Source organism: Haliotis cracherodii, unplaced genomic scaffold (assembly GCF_022045235.1).
Source record: "Haliotis cracherodii isolate W230 unplaced genomic scaffold, xgHalCrac1.p SCAF_22, whole genome shotgun sequence".
Classification (NCBI taxonomy): Eukaryota; Metazoa; Mollusca; class Gastropoda; order Lepetellida; family Haliotidae; genus Haliotis; species Haliotis cracherodii.
In genome coordinates, this window is record NW_027266278.1 from 13,096,915 (window position 1) to 13,112,363 (window position 15,449).

At 42.4% G+C, this 15,449-nt stretch overlaps 1 protein-coding gene across 4 annotated transcripts in view; it reads left to right on the forward strand.

Moving 5' to 3' along the window:
- LOC139471236 (endothelin-converting enzyme homolog) overlaps positions 1-15,449 on the forward strand; it is a 74,936-nt gene that overhangs the window by 56,477 nt on the left and 3,010 nt on the right. For all 4 annotated transcript variants that reach the window (XM_071253530.1, XM_071253532.1, XM_071253529.1 and 1 more), the window contains 9 exons: positions 4,199-4,327; positions 4,905-5,003; positions 6,431-6,508; positions 7,577-7,680; positions 9,129-9,187; positions 9,624-9,675; positions 12,086-12,153; positions 12,918-13,042; positions 14,394-14,459. In XM_071253530.1, coding sequence (XP_071109631.1) covers positions 4,199-4,327; positions 4,905-5,003; positions 6,431-6,508; positions 7,577-7,680; positions 9,129-9,187; positions 9,624-9,675; positions 12,086-12,153; positions 12,918-13,042; positions 14,394-14,459 — 780 coding nt within the window. The remainder of the gene's footprint in view (positions 1-4,198; positions 4,328-4,904; positions 5,004-6,430; positions 6,509-7,576; positions 7,681-9,128; positions 9,188-9,623; positions 9,676-12,085; positions 12,154-12,917; positions 13,043-14,393; positions 14,460-15,449) is intronic.

Below are 15,449 nucleotides of genomic sequence, written 5' to 3' on the forward strand. Positions count from 1 at the left end.
ATATCATTGTCTGACATGAAAATCGGAATCTTTACGCACTTTAGGATTTTAGTTGTAAATGGTTTGTGAGTAAACAAACCGCGCTCGCACGGTTATTTTCATGATAATGATATGTCGGCTCGCGTTCAAATATGAAAATAAATAAATAACCATCACATACTACGAATGAAGATGTAAAAACACATAAAAGTAATATTTTCGATTCGTTTTAATGTTCAAATTTTATTTGACATCCCAGATGTTTCTCGAATGAAAGTCCAAAATTTACATATATTACTAAAAATATATATAATTTAAGCTCACCATTATTTGTTGCAAATAAAATCTAACATAAACAGTCCAAAAATGCAGGAAATGGCGTTTAAGAGCATCTATTTTTGAAAGGTTTTGGGCCTAGTTGCACCCCTGGTGGGAGGGTTCACATGAACTCGTTATTGGTCAGTATAGGGGGTATACTGACCAATAACGAGTTCCCGTGGGAGTGTTTGTGTAGGACGGACGTAAGGCTGTACAGAAATCACTTGTCCTTCGAGACCCGTGAAGATTCCGGGGTAGAATAGGTCTTCAGCAACCCATGCTTGCTGTAAAAGGCGACTATGCTTGTCGTAAAAGGCGACTAACGGAATCGGGTGGTCAGGCTCGCTGACTTGGTTGATACATGTCATCGATCCCAATTGCGTGGATCGATGCTCACGCTGTCAATCACTGGATTGTCTAATCCAGACTCGATTATTTACAGACCGCCGTCATATAGCTGGAATATTGCTGAGTGCAGCGTTAAACAACAAACAAACAAACAAACAAACAAAGAAACAAACTTGTCTTTCGAGAGTGAAATCAGTACCGTTGGAAACGCTCGTTAAAATTAACCCAGCGCCACAAGTGCAGTATTTCAGCCATAAAAGCCTGTTGGCAAAGGACAGTAAAATAAGCAATACCATATGACATAAATACTGGATGACGTTGCTGACAGGATTCAGACTTAGTCTGATGGTAAAAGCTGTGGGGAGAGGCTGGTCGATTCACTCCAAGCCGAGACGAGCAGTGCTGATATATATCGGGGGGATATCATACCATTGTACAATCTCATAACACAAAATATACTCCCCGGGGAGCTGAGAATGACATTCGAGGACACACTGATCCATTGACAGGGGTAATAATGGTGTAGTGATTTGATCATACTTGTGTGTGAGTGTGTGTTTGTTTGTTTGTTGTTTAACGCTTCACTCAGCAATAGTCCAGGTATATGACGGCGGTCTGTAAATAATCGAGTCTGGACAAGACAATTCAGTGATTAACAACATGAGTATCGATCCACGCAATTGGGATCGATGACGTGCATCAACCAAGTCAGCAAGCCTGAACACCCGATCCCGTTAGTCGCCTCTTACGACAATCATGGGGTGTGAGTGTGTGAGTGAGTGAGTTGGATTGAAAGCCGCTTTGAACAGTATTCCTGTGACGTCACCGCATACTAGTGTTTGGATTCTGGCGCATAATAAACAGACTCATTTTTCAGGCATACAGAGTTTCATATTCAGTAAGGGCGGTGGGGTAGTCAAGTAGTTAAAGGGGCACTGATCTAACGCCATTCCCCGGACTGGTTGTTGCCTTTGTTATTGTTTTCTCCCCCGTGAGTACCCGGATGATACGCAACTGAGCGTGACCAGAGACTGGGCTACCGTCTGCAAGGACAGCTAAATAAACTTGGAGGCTGTAGGCAATATTTGTTTTACGCATTTTTGAATAAACACTGATTGGTTAAATGTGATCTATAAAGATTCGACAAAGGGCGCATGTTAATTAATTTCTTCAGCCTAAACAAACAGACAAAAAGAACGGCGGAGCTCATCGGAAGTCGTCATTTGGAAATACCCCAGATGGTTATAGTTTAATACTAAAAAAAGTATCCATGCAGTGAAAGCATTTTCGGATTTCGGATTGCGTCGATAATACGATTACTACTCCCTTGTTGTCATCCACGTTTTCTCGTATAACCTACACTTGTGTATTTGTCGTCATTCACTTGATGCTCAGTTAATAAATTTATTACAGGCACAATTAGTGGTAGCACCACTTAGATTACCTGACAAAGGTTCTCATTTGGCATTTATTGTGTCTGGGGTAATTATTCAATCTAAATCCAGGTTTGAAGTGAGGTTATGTAATATGCACGTGGCAGCCCAGCAAGAGATGAATGATCAGTTGATTTACTTTTTTAGGTAAATCAACGGATCGTTCCTAGTCATCAAAGGATTAACAGAAAATACGTTGATTGATTAATCACTGTTATCTTGCACAGAGGATATGTCAAAAGTGAGTGTTTACATGTCTAGATTTACTAAAACAAAGGGAATACACTCATATCATGGCGTGAAGTGCCGATGTAAAAACAACATACTTTGTTCAAAGGGTTAACTGATAATACGTTGATTGGTTGCTCATTGTTATCAAACTCAGTGGATTTTTTAGGAACCGTGGACGTAATGAAAATAGTTGTCACGTGGCCTTTCTCAGCCAACCCTTGAGACTTGACACCTATGTGAAACACCTGAAACAATCCAAGTGATCAGTTGAGAAACGAACACTGGTTATAATGTCCCGAAACGATATATATCTTTTAGAATATTTGATAGTTACAGAGACACGTGACATCGAATAAGTTATTTTGTATAGCTGCAGATGAGTGGGACATTATTCCTTTGTGTGGATATTCACAGATACATTCCTCGAACAAGGAAGCTGCCTATTTATACACATAAATTTGGTATGTTGTAAATATGGTATTTGCATTTTGTTTTCCTTCATTTGAACCGATTCGTTCTTGTTTCTCTACGTCTTGGTTGGGAAATTCTTCAATGCGCGATAGACGTTGTTTTCACAGGTCATTTCCTTTGTAAGCGTGTATAGATTACCGTCAATTTGTAAAATGTGATTCTCTCAGGCAATTTATAAAATGTGTAAATATTTCAGTCATTTTGACTAAAAAATCTGTCCAGATTGATTAAGACGATCAAAAGGGCCTACAAACATCACAACAGATTATTATGTAGGATTAGAAGCCAAACAACATAGAAATGTACTTTTCAACGTAACATTTTCAGTCTCTTGGTGATGACATTAAACATCAAAATGTTTGGAATTCGTTATCATAATAATACAGATGGTAATTTTTTTCAGTTACTTTGTAAAATAACTGAATATTTATACGTTTAATAAATATGTTACACATTTTGACAGTAAAAATATATACACACTTTAAAAAAAGCAATGCTCAGATGAAATATTTACTTTGTGTTGCAAGTCAAAATAGTGTAAACGAAAATCGCAAAATCACCAAGCAAGTGACTTATCAAAACTTCGTCACCATTACCGATGCTACCCACAAAGATACCTACATTTCCTTATTATCTCGAAAACTGTATTTCATTTTGTTGATCAATGTGACCATACGCTCTTATTACTACCGGTATCCATAAAAGTGACTAATGCGCTTACGAATGGCGCAACAGAGGTCGCGAGCTAGTCTAGATTTCTGCTCTTCATCCGGGTACTCACTGGGAAAAAACAATAACAAAGGCAACAACCAGTCCCGGGGAATTGCGTTAGATCAGTGCCCCTTTAAAGCGTTCGCTCGTCACGCCGAAGACCCCGGTTCGATTCCCCATATGGGTACAATGAGTGAAGCCCATTTCTGGTGTCCCCCGCCGTGATATGTCTGGAATAGTGCAAAAAGCGGCGTAAAACCATACTCACTCATCGTCAATACTTCACGGGCTTGTATGTCCTTCGACCATGTATGGATCAACTCGCTGCACAACCCTCTACGGTGGCACTTTATTAAATCTGGCATATTTTGCTTGACTTCGTGGATTTTGCAGTCGGTGGGGATTCGTGTTACAAGACAGCAAGCCTAAAAGAATTATTTACCCATGTTAATGAATATTTGATTTTGAAATATTTTAAAAAATTGGTGTGTATTTTAAATTATGAATATGTGTTTAAAGATATGCTTTTATTGTAGCTCATGTGGTTCATGGTTTACTTTTAATGTACGATATGTTTTATATTACAATATTTTTTATTGTATTCGTTTTTTCATGAATGTATAACACGCTCCCGTCGTTATATATTGCCGATGCGACGTTAAACGTTAACTCACTCACTCACTATTAAATCCCGTGCTCTGCTCCAGGTCATATTCGGTACCAAACGCATGCCGCCAAAATGGAGGATGTGCGTGGACTACGTCAACAACAACATGGGCGACGCCGTGGGCAGACTCTTCATCGACAACTACTTTGACAGGAAAGCCAAGCAAAATGTAAGGGATCATTGCGTAGAATTTGGTGTGGCGTGCTGTTCAAATTTTGACCATAAAACTCTAAAAAATGTTTTTTTTTCTAATTCTTGAATGAACTTATAAAGCTCAGAGGCCGATATTCAGCCCCAAGTTAGTCTGTCTCACAGTCCCTGAACCATATTTTTCCCCCTCCGCCCAGCCCTTTCTGTAATGCAAAAACCTTTTTGCTGCCATCGTCATGACACGACATGATAAAACTGTTGTATACACTCTGCTTACTCCAATATTAGAAAACATACCACTCAAAAGATTTGGAAATTTTGGTTATATCGTATGAAGCGCTCATAAAATATATGTAATACTGTTGATAAAGGGACACGTATGGTACAAGTACATACAGTAAACTACGGTTATAACGAACTCAAAGAGACCACTAATTTTAGTTCGTTATAACCGTAGTTCGTTATAAGCATATATACAGCATATATACAACCAATGGGCGGGACTAAAAATAAGTTTGTTATATCGGTCAGTTCGTTATAAGCGTGTTCGTTATAACCGTAGTTTACTGTGGTCACCGGACCATTTGTCCTTGCAGGCTGTCACGATGATCCGCTACCTGAGGGAATCCTTCGAGAACCTACTGCGGAAGGCGACCTGGATGGACGAGCAGACCCGGAAATACGCCCTGCATAAGGTATATCTGAGATAATCATGATAATGAGTGAGTGAACAGGGTGAAACTACCATTGTAGAAGAAAAACAATTGCTTACACAGAAAGGAAGCACAATTATTGTTTACACCAAAAAAAGCAATTTTCTTTAAGAAGTAAACCTCAAACTCTGCACGGTCGGACGTGATATTTATTGTCTAACTTGAAAATCGGAATCTTTACGCGCTTTTGGATTTTAGAGGAAGATGGTTTGTGACGAAAGAAAACCGCGCTCGCACAACTGTTTGTTTGTTTGTTTGTTGTTTAACGCCGCACTCAGCAATATTCCAGCTATATGACGGCGGTCTGTAAATAATAGAGTCTGGAGTGAGTGAGTGAGTGAGTATGTTTTTACGCCGCTTTTAGCAATATTCCAGCAATATCACGGCGGGGGACACCAGAAATGGGCTTCACATATTGTACCCATGTCGGGAATCGAACCCGGGTCTTCGGCGTGACGAGCGAACGCTTTAACCACTAGGCTACCCGACCGCCCCAATAGAGTCTGGACCAGACAATCATGTCATTGAAATCATGAGCATCGCTCGCACAATTATTTTCATTATATTTATCGGCTCGCGTTAAAACAATTAGTTTCATTATATTGATAGGTCGGTTTAATGTTCAAATTTCATTTGACTTCCTAGATGTTTCATGCATGTAAGTCCAAAATGTATAAATATTACTAATAAAAAATGTAATAAAAAATACCATTATTTGTAGCTGATAATATCTAACATAAATGGTCCTAAAATGCAGGAAATAGCGTTTAAGAGCATCTAATTTTTAAAATTTTCAACTAGCGGGTCCTCGTAAAATTAGATTTGCTTACGATTAGAATTAACCTAGTGGCACCCCTGGTGAATTGGACAGTTATGCCACGGTGTTCCATCTTCTTGTGGGACCGAAGTGAGTGATTGAGTGAGTGAGTTGGGTTAAACGCCGCTTTTAACAGTAGTCCAGTTATATCGCGGCGTGTCAGCTTAATGTGGGAGGAAAGCCCGAAGTGATGCAGGTCTCAGACGTTCACCACTTCGGTGAAAGCCACGAGCACGGGTATGGTGCTGACAAACCTAGAAATATAATCGGGGCGAACCGGGATTCGAACCCATGTGGGACCGAAGACCGACGTGATGGGGGTAGACGTGAAACCCACAAACACGGGTATGGTTCAAGGAAACCTAGATATATAGTCACGGCGAACCTGGATTCGAAACCACGATCATGGGTTTCTGGCACGGCCAAGGGACGCAACTCTGCCTAAACTGCAAGGAATTATTCCCTTTTTAATACAATGTATTCATCGGAATTGCGTGGACAGAGCACGCTGGCAAGTTATTGTCACTGCTACCAACCTGCCTCATCTTGATATATAGCTCCTTAGAATGATAAACATTTTTTTCTGTTCCAGGCCCAGGCAATATTGGAGAAGATCGGTTACCCTGACAACATGCTGAATGACACCATTCTCAACGATGAGTATGGGGATGTAAGAAACTTACTTTTTGTGTGTTGCTATGGTTTTTTGTTTGCTTGTTGTTTAACGCCACGCTCAGCAATATTCCAGCTATATGATGGCGGTCTGTAAATAATGAAGTCTGAACCAGACAATCCAGGATTGACATAAAGAGCATCTATCTACGCAGTTGGGATACGATGACATGCATCAACCAAGGCAGCGAGCCTGACCACCCGATCCCGTGAGTCGCCTCTTATGACAAGCATGGGTTGCTGGGGATCAATTCTAACCCGGATGTTCACGGGACGTTGAGTATGGTACTGTTGTGACAACGCTGTAGTCAGGGTCATCGTGTCCGCGAAATCATTTTGGGACAACCAGGGCTTTAAAAGGTTTACTTTGTTCATACTCTGGATTTATTTCACAGTTGTTATTTTCTTAAAATCCAAAGTATTTTAACACGGCATTCAATGAAATATACCACATCCTCTTTCTATTTCTATTGACCATGTGGTCTGTGAAATACAAGTCACCGCACCAAGCCGTAACATTGATTATAACAATAATAACATTATTTGAGAAGTGTTTCTGATATTTACTGCAGACCAAATATCGGCCTCTGGGTCTAGATTCATCCCTGCACTACCCTGTCTAACATTCTCACTTCGTCTGAGGGTTCTTTTGTCAGAGAAACAAAATATGTAATTGATTTATTTTGTTTTCAAGGTGTTTTTTTTATAATTTTCATGTATTTTCCGGAAATTGAAAAAAAAAATTGTTTCATAATTCACCCCTGAATATCTTGTGGTCGGTCCCCAAAAATTAAATGCAAAACAGATTAGAATGTTGCTTTTTAAGGTGTTCAAAACAGTTACGCCTGCGCATATAGTTCTTACCCTAAAGACTTATTTATTTTTCTTAATTGGTGTTTTTCAAACTTTATTATTGAAAATTGTAAGAGATTTTTATATCCATAGTATCCATGTTATTGAGCATTTGTTTCTATGAGCAATTAAAAAACATACATTTTGTTTTCATGCATTTTTGTCTAAGAGCAAATAAAAAAACATGCATTTTGTTTTCCTTTTGTGTTTTCAGGTGGATTTCAACGAGACGACGTATTTTGAGAATGTTCTGACGCTACTGAAGGACCGCGTCAGAGACAACGCCTGGTATCTGCGCCGCCTGGTGGACAGGGAAGAGTAAGGGAGACTACTCCGCATTCGGGTTTATGTAGTTAAGCTTGTAGTTGTCAAAAAGGCGGGACCCTAGTCAAGCTGATCTGTACGAGCTAATAAACGGGGTTAAGATTCTGTCGTCATCTGGAACGGTGACCAGTTATGATCGAGCGCGTGCGTGAGTCAGGCAGTGCCAGCGTGCTTGTGATTTTTTTGTTTTTTTGTTTGTTGTTTAACGCCACACTCAGCAATATTCCAGCTATATGACGGGGGGCGGTCGGGTAGCCAAGTGGTTAGAGCGTTTGCTCGTCACGCCAAAGACCCAGGTTCGATTCCCGACATGGGTACAATGTGTGAAGCCCATTTCTGGTGTCCCCCGCCGTGATATTGCTGGAATATTGTTAAAAGCGGCGTAAAACCATACTCACTCACTCACTCACTTTATGACGGCGGTCTGTAGATAATCGAGTCTGGACCTGACAATCCAGTGACTGACATCATGAGCGTCGATCTACGCAACTCGGATACGATGACATGCATCAACCAGTCAGCGAGCCTGATCCCCGATCCCGCTAGACAAGCATGGGCTGCGGAAGACCTTTTATCTAACCGGATCTTCACGGTAGCGGGCTTGTGAGAGTTGGGGAGAATGAGATAATGAGTGAGTGAGTGAGTTGTGTTTAACGCCGATTTCAACAGTATGTCGGCTATATGTCAGTATGTCGGCGTATCAGCTACCTTTGGGAGGAAAGACCGAAGTTCTGAAGGTCTTAGACGCGATGACAAACCCAAAAATATATTCAGGGCGAACCGAATTTGGAACCCACGAGTTGGGTTTAACGCCGCTTTTAACAGTATTCCAGTTATATCACGGCGTGTCAGCTTAATGTGGGAGGAAAGCCCGAAGTGATGCAGGTCTCAGACGTTTACCACAAACCTAGAAACATAATTAGGGCGAACCTGGATTCGAACCCACAATCATAGGTTTCTGGCGTGCCCAAGGGACGCAACTCTGCACAGCGAATCGCGGCGCCTCACATGACTGGACTGCTCTTGCCCTCCCGGCACGTCAGTTTTGATATCTACTTTTTTCAAGTGAGATCGCAGCTCTCGATAAGCGGATACTCTCACAACTAAGGGACGCAACCCTGCATAGCGATTTGCGGCGCCTTAGAGCTTTGGACCACCAGTGCCGCGCGGAGTCGGGTCACATGCAGACGGTGTTCACTTCGTTAAATGTTACCAGTACATATTAATATTCAGAAGCTAGTTTTTAGGGAAAACAAAGTTTTCAATCTTTCAACACATTAATTTATTTTAGTATTTGTGGCATACAAAGCATAACATGAATTGTGTTTCACCTTCGGATTGTAGGGAAATAATTGAGTATAACAAATCCTGGACTGATTTTTATTTGATTTTTTTGTCGATTTGTTTCTGTCGATGAATGAACGTGATGGCGTTTGTTTTAGGTGGACGACAACCCCCGCCATTGTTAACGCCTTCTACAGCCCCAACAGAAACTCCATCAGTACGTAGAACTTCGTCATTGGCCTCAGAAATTATGTTTCTTGTTAATTCATGCATTGTAAAATAATAGTTCATAAGTATTAAATACGATGCCGTAATTTCCTCTACCTCTTCAGGAATATAGATGGCTGAGTGAATATTGTTTCTCGCCGTTATTGGTTATTTATTTAAGATTAAGAGTATTGGTAAATTAAGCCTAGGATTATAAGGCTAGGGTTATTGATGAATCCAGGCGAGGATTATATGTAAATCAAGGCTAGGATTATCCATGAATTAATGATTAACGCAAAGATGAGTTCACAGTTAGTCTGACATCCCTTGAGACCAGATAAAGATATTCTTGAATTGTCATGTTGTTCAAGTTGAAAATATCCATCAGGCTTAATTCTGGACTTTAAGTCAGTGTGTCTTAGTATGCATTACGTCTGTCATTCCAGCGTTCCCCGCGGCTATACTGCAGCCTCCATTCTACAGCAAGGAATACCCCATGTAAGTACGTTGTGTGTAGACCGCCTCATTCTGCCAGGGAGGTGGGGGTCGGCGGTTGGATCCCCTGTCCTTGTACCAGAGACGTTAAATTGTGGTACTTGTTCTTACCCTGCCTGGCGCTCGGCAATATGGGGGCAGTGGGGTAGGCTAGTAGTTAAAGGGTCCGCTCGTCACGCCGAAGCCCCGGGTTCGATTCCCCACATGGATACAATGATATTGCTGAAATATTGCTAAACTCACTCGGCACTAAGGGTGAGTGAGTGAGTTTGGGCTTAACAATTTTAACAGTATTCCAGTTATATCACAGTGTCTCAGCTTAGCGTGGAATGAAAGCCCGAAATGATGCAGGTGTCAGATGTTTACCACTTCGGTGAAACCCACGAGCATGGGTATGGTGCTGACAAACCTAGAAACATAATCGGGGCGAACCGGGATTGGAACCCACAATCATAGGTTTCTGGCGTGTCCAGGGGACGAACTCTGCACAGCGAATCGCGGCGCCTTAGACGACTGGGCCACCCGTGCCCCCTCGGCACTAAGGGAACAAAACAGACTGGCCGTCTCGGAGTCAGTGTAATATGTCTGAGTGGGGTGTCTATGTTAATCTGTGGCATAGTAGGTCAGTTTGCACTATATGACCTACTATATAAAGTTCGAACTGGTGCTTGAACGTCTCCTCACTCAACGTTGTCGCTAATCTGGACAAAGTCGTTCTCAATGAAACTATCAACACCCAATGTGCCATCTTCCCGAGGCAAGAACGTCCACTAGCCATTTGATCAAAGTCTTGTATCCACCCTTACCACATCAAGCCCACTTTCCTGTGCCAAATATGATCGGACTATCGCACATATGGATAGTCCAATCAGAGAACGTCGCACAACATCCACGACTGGTACACCTTCGTCTGAATGTGATTTACCGATGCATGTCTTTGTTTCAGGGATGAAATCGCGGTTGTTTTCGTTATCTGATCGATTAGGTCGTCGCCTATATGGTATTCGCCATATTTGTAAAGCTATACGATCTCATTGGATATCGCGTTTCCATTACAAGGGGCACAACTCGTCATCTACGCGAGGTGGCGCCAGGGTCGAGCCAAGAAACGTGGCCTTAGTGTGGCAAGGGTTGAAACAATGCTTTAATATAGGCTAGTGGGCACGCTTGCCTCAGGAAGATGAATGCAATCTTGCAGTTTATCAACTGTCTTGATTAACGAATCACGGTTGGTTGGTTGGTTGGTTGTTTATCGCCGCACTCAGCAATATTCCAGGTATATGACGGTGGTCTGTAAATAATCGAGTCTGGACCAGACAATCTAGCGGTTGATATCATGAGCATCGATCCACGCAATTGGGATCGATGACATGTATCAACCAAGTCTGCGAGCCTGACCACCCGAACTCGTTAGTCGCCTTTTACTGAAACCCATCGAAGTGTTTCTTATGAGAGCCATGGAAACGTTTCTTATGACACCCATTGAAGTGTTTCTTATGACAGCAACGGTAACGTTTCTTATGATACCCATTGAAGTGTTTATTATGACAGCCACTGAAATGTTTCTTATAACACCCACTGAAGTGTTTCTTATGACACCCACTGAAATGTTTCTTATGACACCCACTGAAGTGTTTCTTATGACACCCATTGAAGTGTTTCTTATGACACCCATTGAAGTGTTTCTTATGACACCCACTGAAATGTTTCTTATGACACCCATTGAAGTGTTTCTTATGACACCCACTGAAATGTTTCTTATGACACCCACTGAAATGTTTCTTATGACACCCATTGAAGTGTTTCTTATGACACCCACTGAAGTGTTTCTTATGACACCCATTGAAGTGTTTCTTATGACACCCACTGAAGTGTTTCTTATGACACCCATTGAAGTGTTTCTTATGACACCCATTGAAGTGTTTCTTATGACACCCACTGAAGTGTTTCTTATGACACCCATTGAAGTGTTTCTTATGACACCCATTGAAGTGTTTCTTATGACACCCATTGAAGTGTTTCTTATGACACCCATTGAAGTGTTTCTTATGACACCCATTGAAGTGTTTCTTATGACACCCACTGAAATGTTTCTTATGACACCCATTGAAGTGTTTCTTATGACACCCACTGAAGTGTTTCTTATGACACCCATTGAAGTGTTTCTTATGACACCCATTGAAGTGTTTCTTATGACACCCATTGAAGTGTTTCTTATGACACCCATTGAAGTGTTTCTTATGACATCCACTGAAATGTTTCTTATGACACCCATTGAAGTGTTTCTTATGACACCCATTGAAGTGTTTCTTATGACATCCACTGAAATGTTTCTTATGACACCCTTGAAGTGTTTCTAATGACACCCACTGAAGTGTTTCTTATGACACCCATTGAAGTGTTTCTGTTCCAGGTCCCTTGTTTTCGGCGGAATAGGAATGGTCATTGGTCATGAAATCACACACGGCTTTGATGACGAAGGTACTGTAGACGGTGGACACACTTTTATGACAAAAAGTTAATATTTTTAAATTCTCAGAATGTGTAACTGGGTAGGTCATTGTGTGTAAAACTAAAAGCAAGAATTTTACACCCCAATATAGATCATCAGTATCTATATCGTTTTGTTTGTTGGTTGTTTAACGCCATGCTCAGCAATATTCCAGCTATATGATGGCGGTATGTAAATAATCGAGTCTGGACCAGACAATGCAGTGATTGATATCATGAGCATCGATCTTCACAATTGGGATACGATGACTACATCAACCGTGTCAGCGAGCCTAACCACACGATCCCATCCCGTTAATCGCCTCTAATTACAAGCATGGGTTGCTGAAAAATAATTCTAAAACAGGATCTTAACCGAGGTCGAGCCAAATATGAAATATGTTTTCATAAGCAATCGCCCCTGTACACAGTGCAGGTCCCAGGACACAGTCAATGCCTCTGTTTGCTGGTGGCGACACGGGTGGCCAATCGCTTAAGGCGCCACGAATTGTTGTGCAGAGTTGCATCACTTAGGCGTGCCAGAATGATTGGGCCTATGTTTGTGGGTTCGAATCCCGGTTCGCCCCAAGTATGTTTCTAGGTCTCTCAGCACCATACCCCTGCTTGTGGGTTTCACCAAAGTGGTAAACGTGAGAGACCTGCATCACTTCGGGCTTTCCTCCCATATCAAGCTGCCAGGCTGTGATAACTGAAAGTGACTATAGACCCAACTCACTCACTCCCTTTGTATGCAGGTCGCCAGTACGACATGGTGGGGAACTTCCATCAATGGTGGACCAACTCCTCTTTGGCCAAGTTCACCAATTTAGCCAAGTGCTTGGTGGACCAGTATTCCAGCTTCTCCATTAAGGAAGATCATGTGAGTACCTGAGGAGATCATGTGAGTACCTGAGGAGATCATGTGAGTACCTGAGGAGATCATGTGAGTACCTGAGGAGATCATGTGTGTACCTGAAGAGATCATGTGAGTACCTGAGGAGATCATGTGAGTACCTGAGGAGATCATGTGAGTACCTGAGGAGATCATGTGAGTACCTGAGGAAACCATGTGAGTATCTGAGGAGATCATGTGAGTATCTGAGGAGATCAAGTAAGCTTTCCTGTTCTCGGTAATCAAGTTCTCCTTTACCTTCATATTTCTCCAAATAGAGCTGCTCTCAGCCTTCACAAATCTCAAGAGTTGAAAGCTATTCTTAACCTTCACTGTTCTTGGGAATTAAGCTGTCCATTCCCTGTGAAGTCATCTTTAACGTTCTCAACAATTAAACTGTACTTAACTTACAAGTGTCCAAAGTTGGCCTTTCCTTCACTTCTTGTGAATGTGGAAGCTACAACATAAACACATTTGTATGGCTAAATTGTATATTAGACAGAGGAAATAACTATGACCAAGTCAGTAGTTTAACCAGATGACTCCTCTGATGGACAAAGAAAATAGTTGTCCCCCAAATTAAATCGTTCACTGTACATGCCGAATGGTCTAAAAGAAAGTGTGTTGCTGTTTAAGAATAAGAGTACTAGTATATGTTTTGAAGCACTGGCTCTCGTTTGTCTCACACGCCACGCCACGCCACGCCACGCCACGCCACGCCATGCCATGCCACGCGACGCCACGCCCAACTGCCTTTGCATCGCAGAGTAATACATTGTCAGTCCCTTGTGAACCCTACAATTGACAAGTCCACAGTATGGGAGTCTTAACAAAATCGACCTCCTCCTTGGTAGACTGGTAGAGCATCCGCCCGGAGAGCGGAAGGTCCCGGGTTCGATCCCCGGCTGCGTCCTACCAAAAGACGTCAAAAGATGGCTCTCGGCATTAAGGGGCCAAAACAAGGAATGGTCAGCTCGGATTCTGAGTGTGCTGTGTCTGAGTAGTGTATTCATGTTAATCTGCGACATCATTGGCCTCAGTGTGCTAGCACTATAAAATTAGTCCAGACAAGTACAAGCAGCCACAGACACATAGCTCGTTGCTATATAAGTGCAATAATCTTGGACACGACGTTAAACCCAATTTCACCTCACCACCACCTCACCTCACCTCACCTCACCTCACCTCACCTCACCTTAACAAAATGAATCCTCCCAAATGTTGTAACACTGTGCTATTGTTTATCTCAAATGCTTTACTCTTCACGATCCTATGTCTTGCAGCTTTACAGAGAAACAACTCCGTTTGTCTTGTGTTTAACATAGGAATTGCATTTCAGGTGAATGGTAAGATGACCCTCGGGGAAAACATGGCGGACAATGGCGGAATCAAGGCATCCTTCGAGGTAGGTTCTGTCTGTCAGATTGGTTGATTTACTCTCAGCTGTATAACCCCGTGGCACAGACAAACCAGTGGTACAATGACACGCATTGAAGTGAGCGAGCCTGGCCACGATCCATTTTGATGGTTGCTAAGGACAAATTTGAACCTGGGCCCCGACTGAGATTCCCGGCCTATGAGAAGCATGGGGTGTTGGGGATTCCCAGGCTCCGACAAGCATAGGGTTTTGGGGATTCCCAGGCTACGACAAGCATAGGGTGTTGGGGATTCCCAGTTGACAAGCATAGGGTGTTGGGGATTCCCAGGCTACGACAAACATAGGGTGCTGGGGATTCCCAGTTGACAAGCATAGTGTGTTGGGGATTTCCAGTTGACAAGCATAGGGTGTTGGGGATTCCCAGTTGACAAGCATAGGGTGTTGGGGATTCCCAGGCTATGACAAGCATGGGGTGTTGGGGATTCCCAGTTGACAAGCATGGGGTGTTGGGGATTCCCAGTTGACAAGCATAGGGTGCTGGGGATTCCCAGGCTATGACAAGCATTGGGTGTTGGGGATTCCCAGTTGACAAGCATGGGGTGTTGGGGATTCCCAGTTGACAAGCATAGGGTGCTGGGGATTCCCAGTTGACAAGCATAGGGTGTTGGGGATTCCCAGGCTACGACAAGCATGGGGTGTTGGGGATTCCCAGTTGACAAGCATAGTGTGTTGGGGATTCCCAGTTGACAAGCATAGGGTGTTGGGGATTCGCAGGCTACGACAAGCATAGGGTGCTGGGGATTCTCGTAGTATGTCAAGCATGGTGCAAATGTGGATCAGATGGCTACAATGTATTCACTTGAAAATTGGATTTGGCCAAAACTTTACTAATGTTATCAAATTAGGCTGAACAAGTTGCGGACACATACAAACTTCAGGTCCAAAACACAACTACGATACTCTTCTCAAAACATCACCATCGAATAGCCATTTCTTATTCGTTTCATTTTTAGCGAC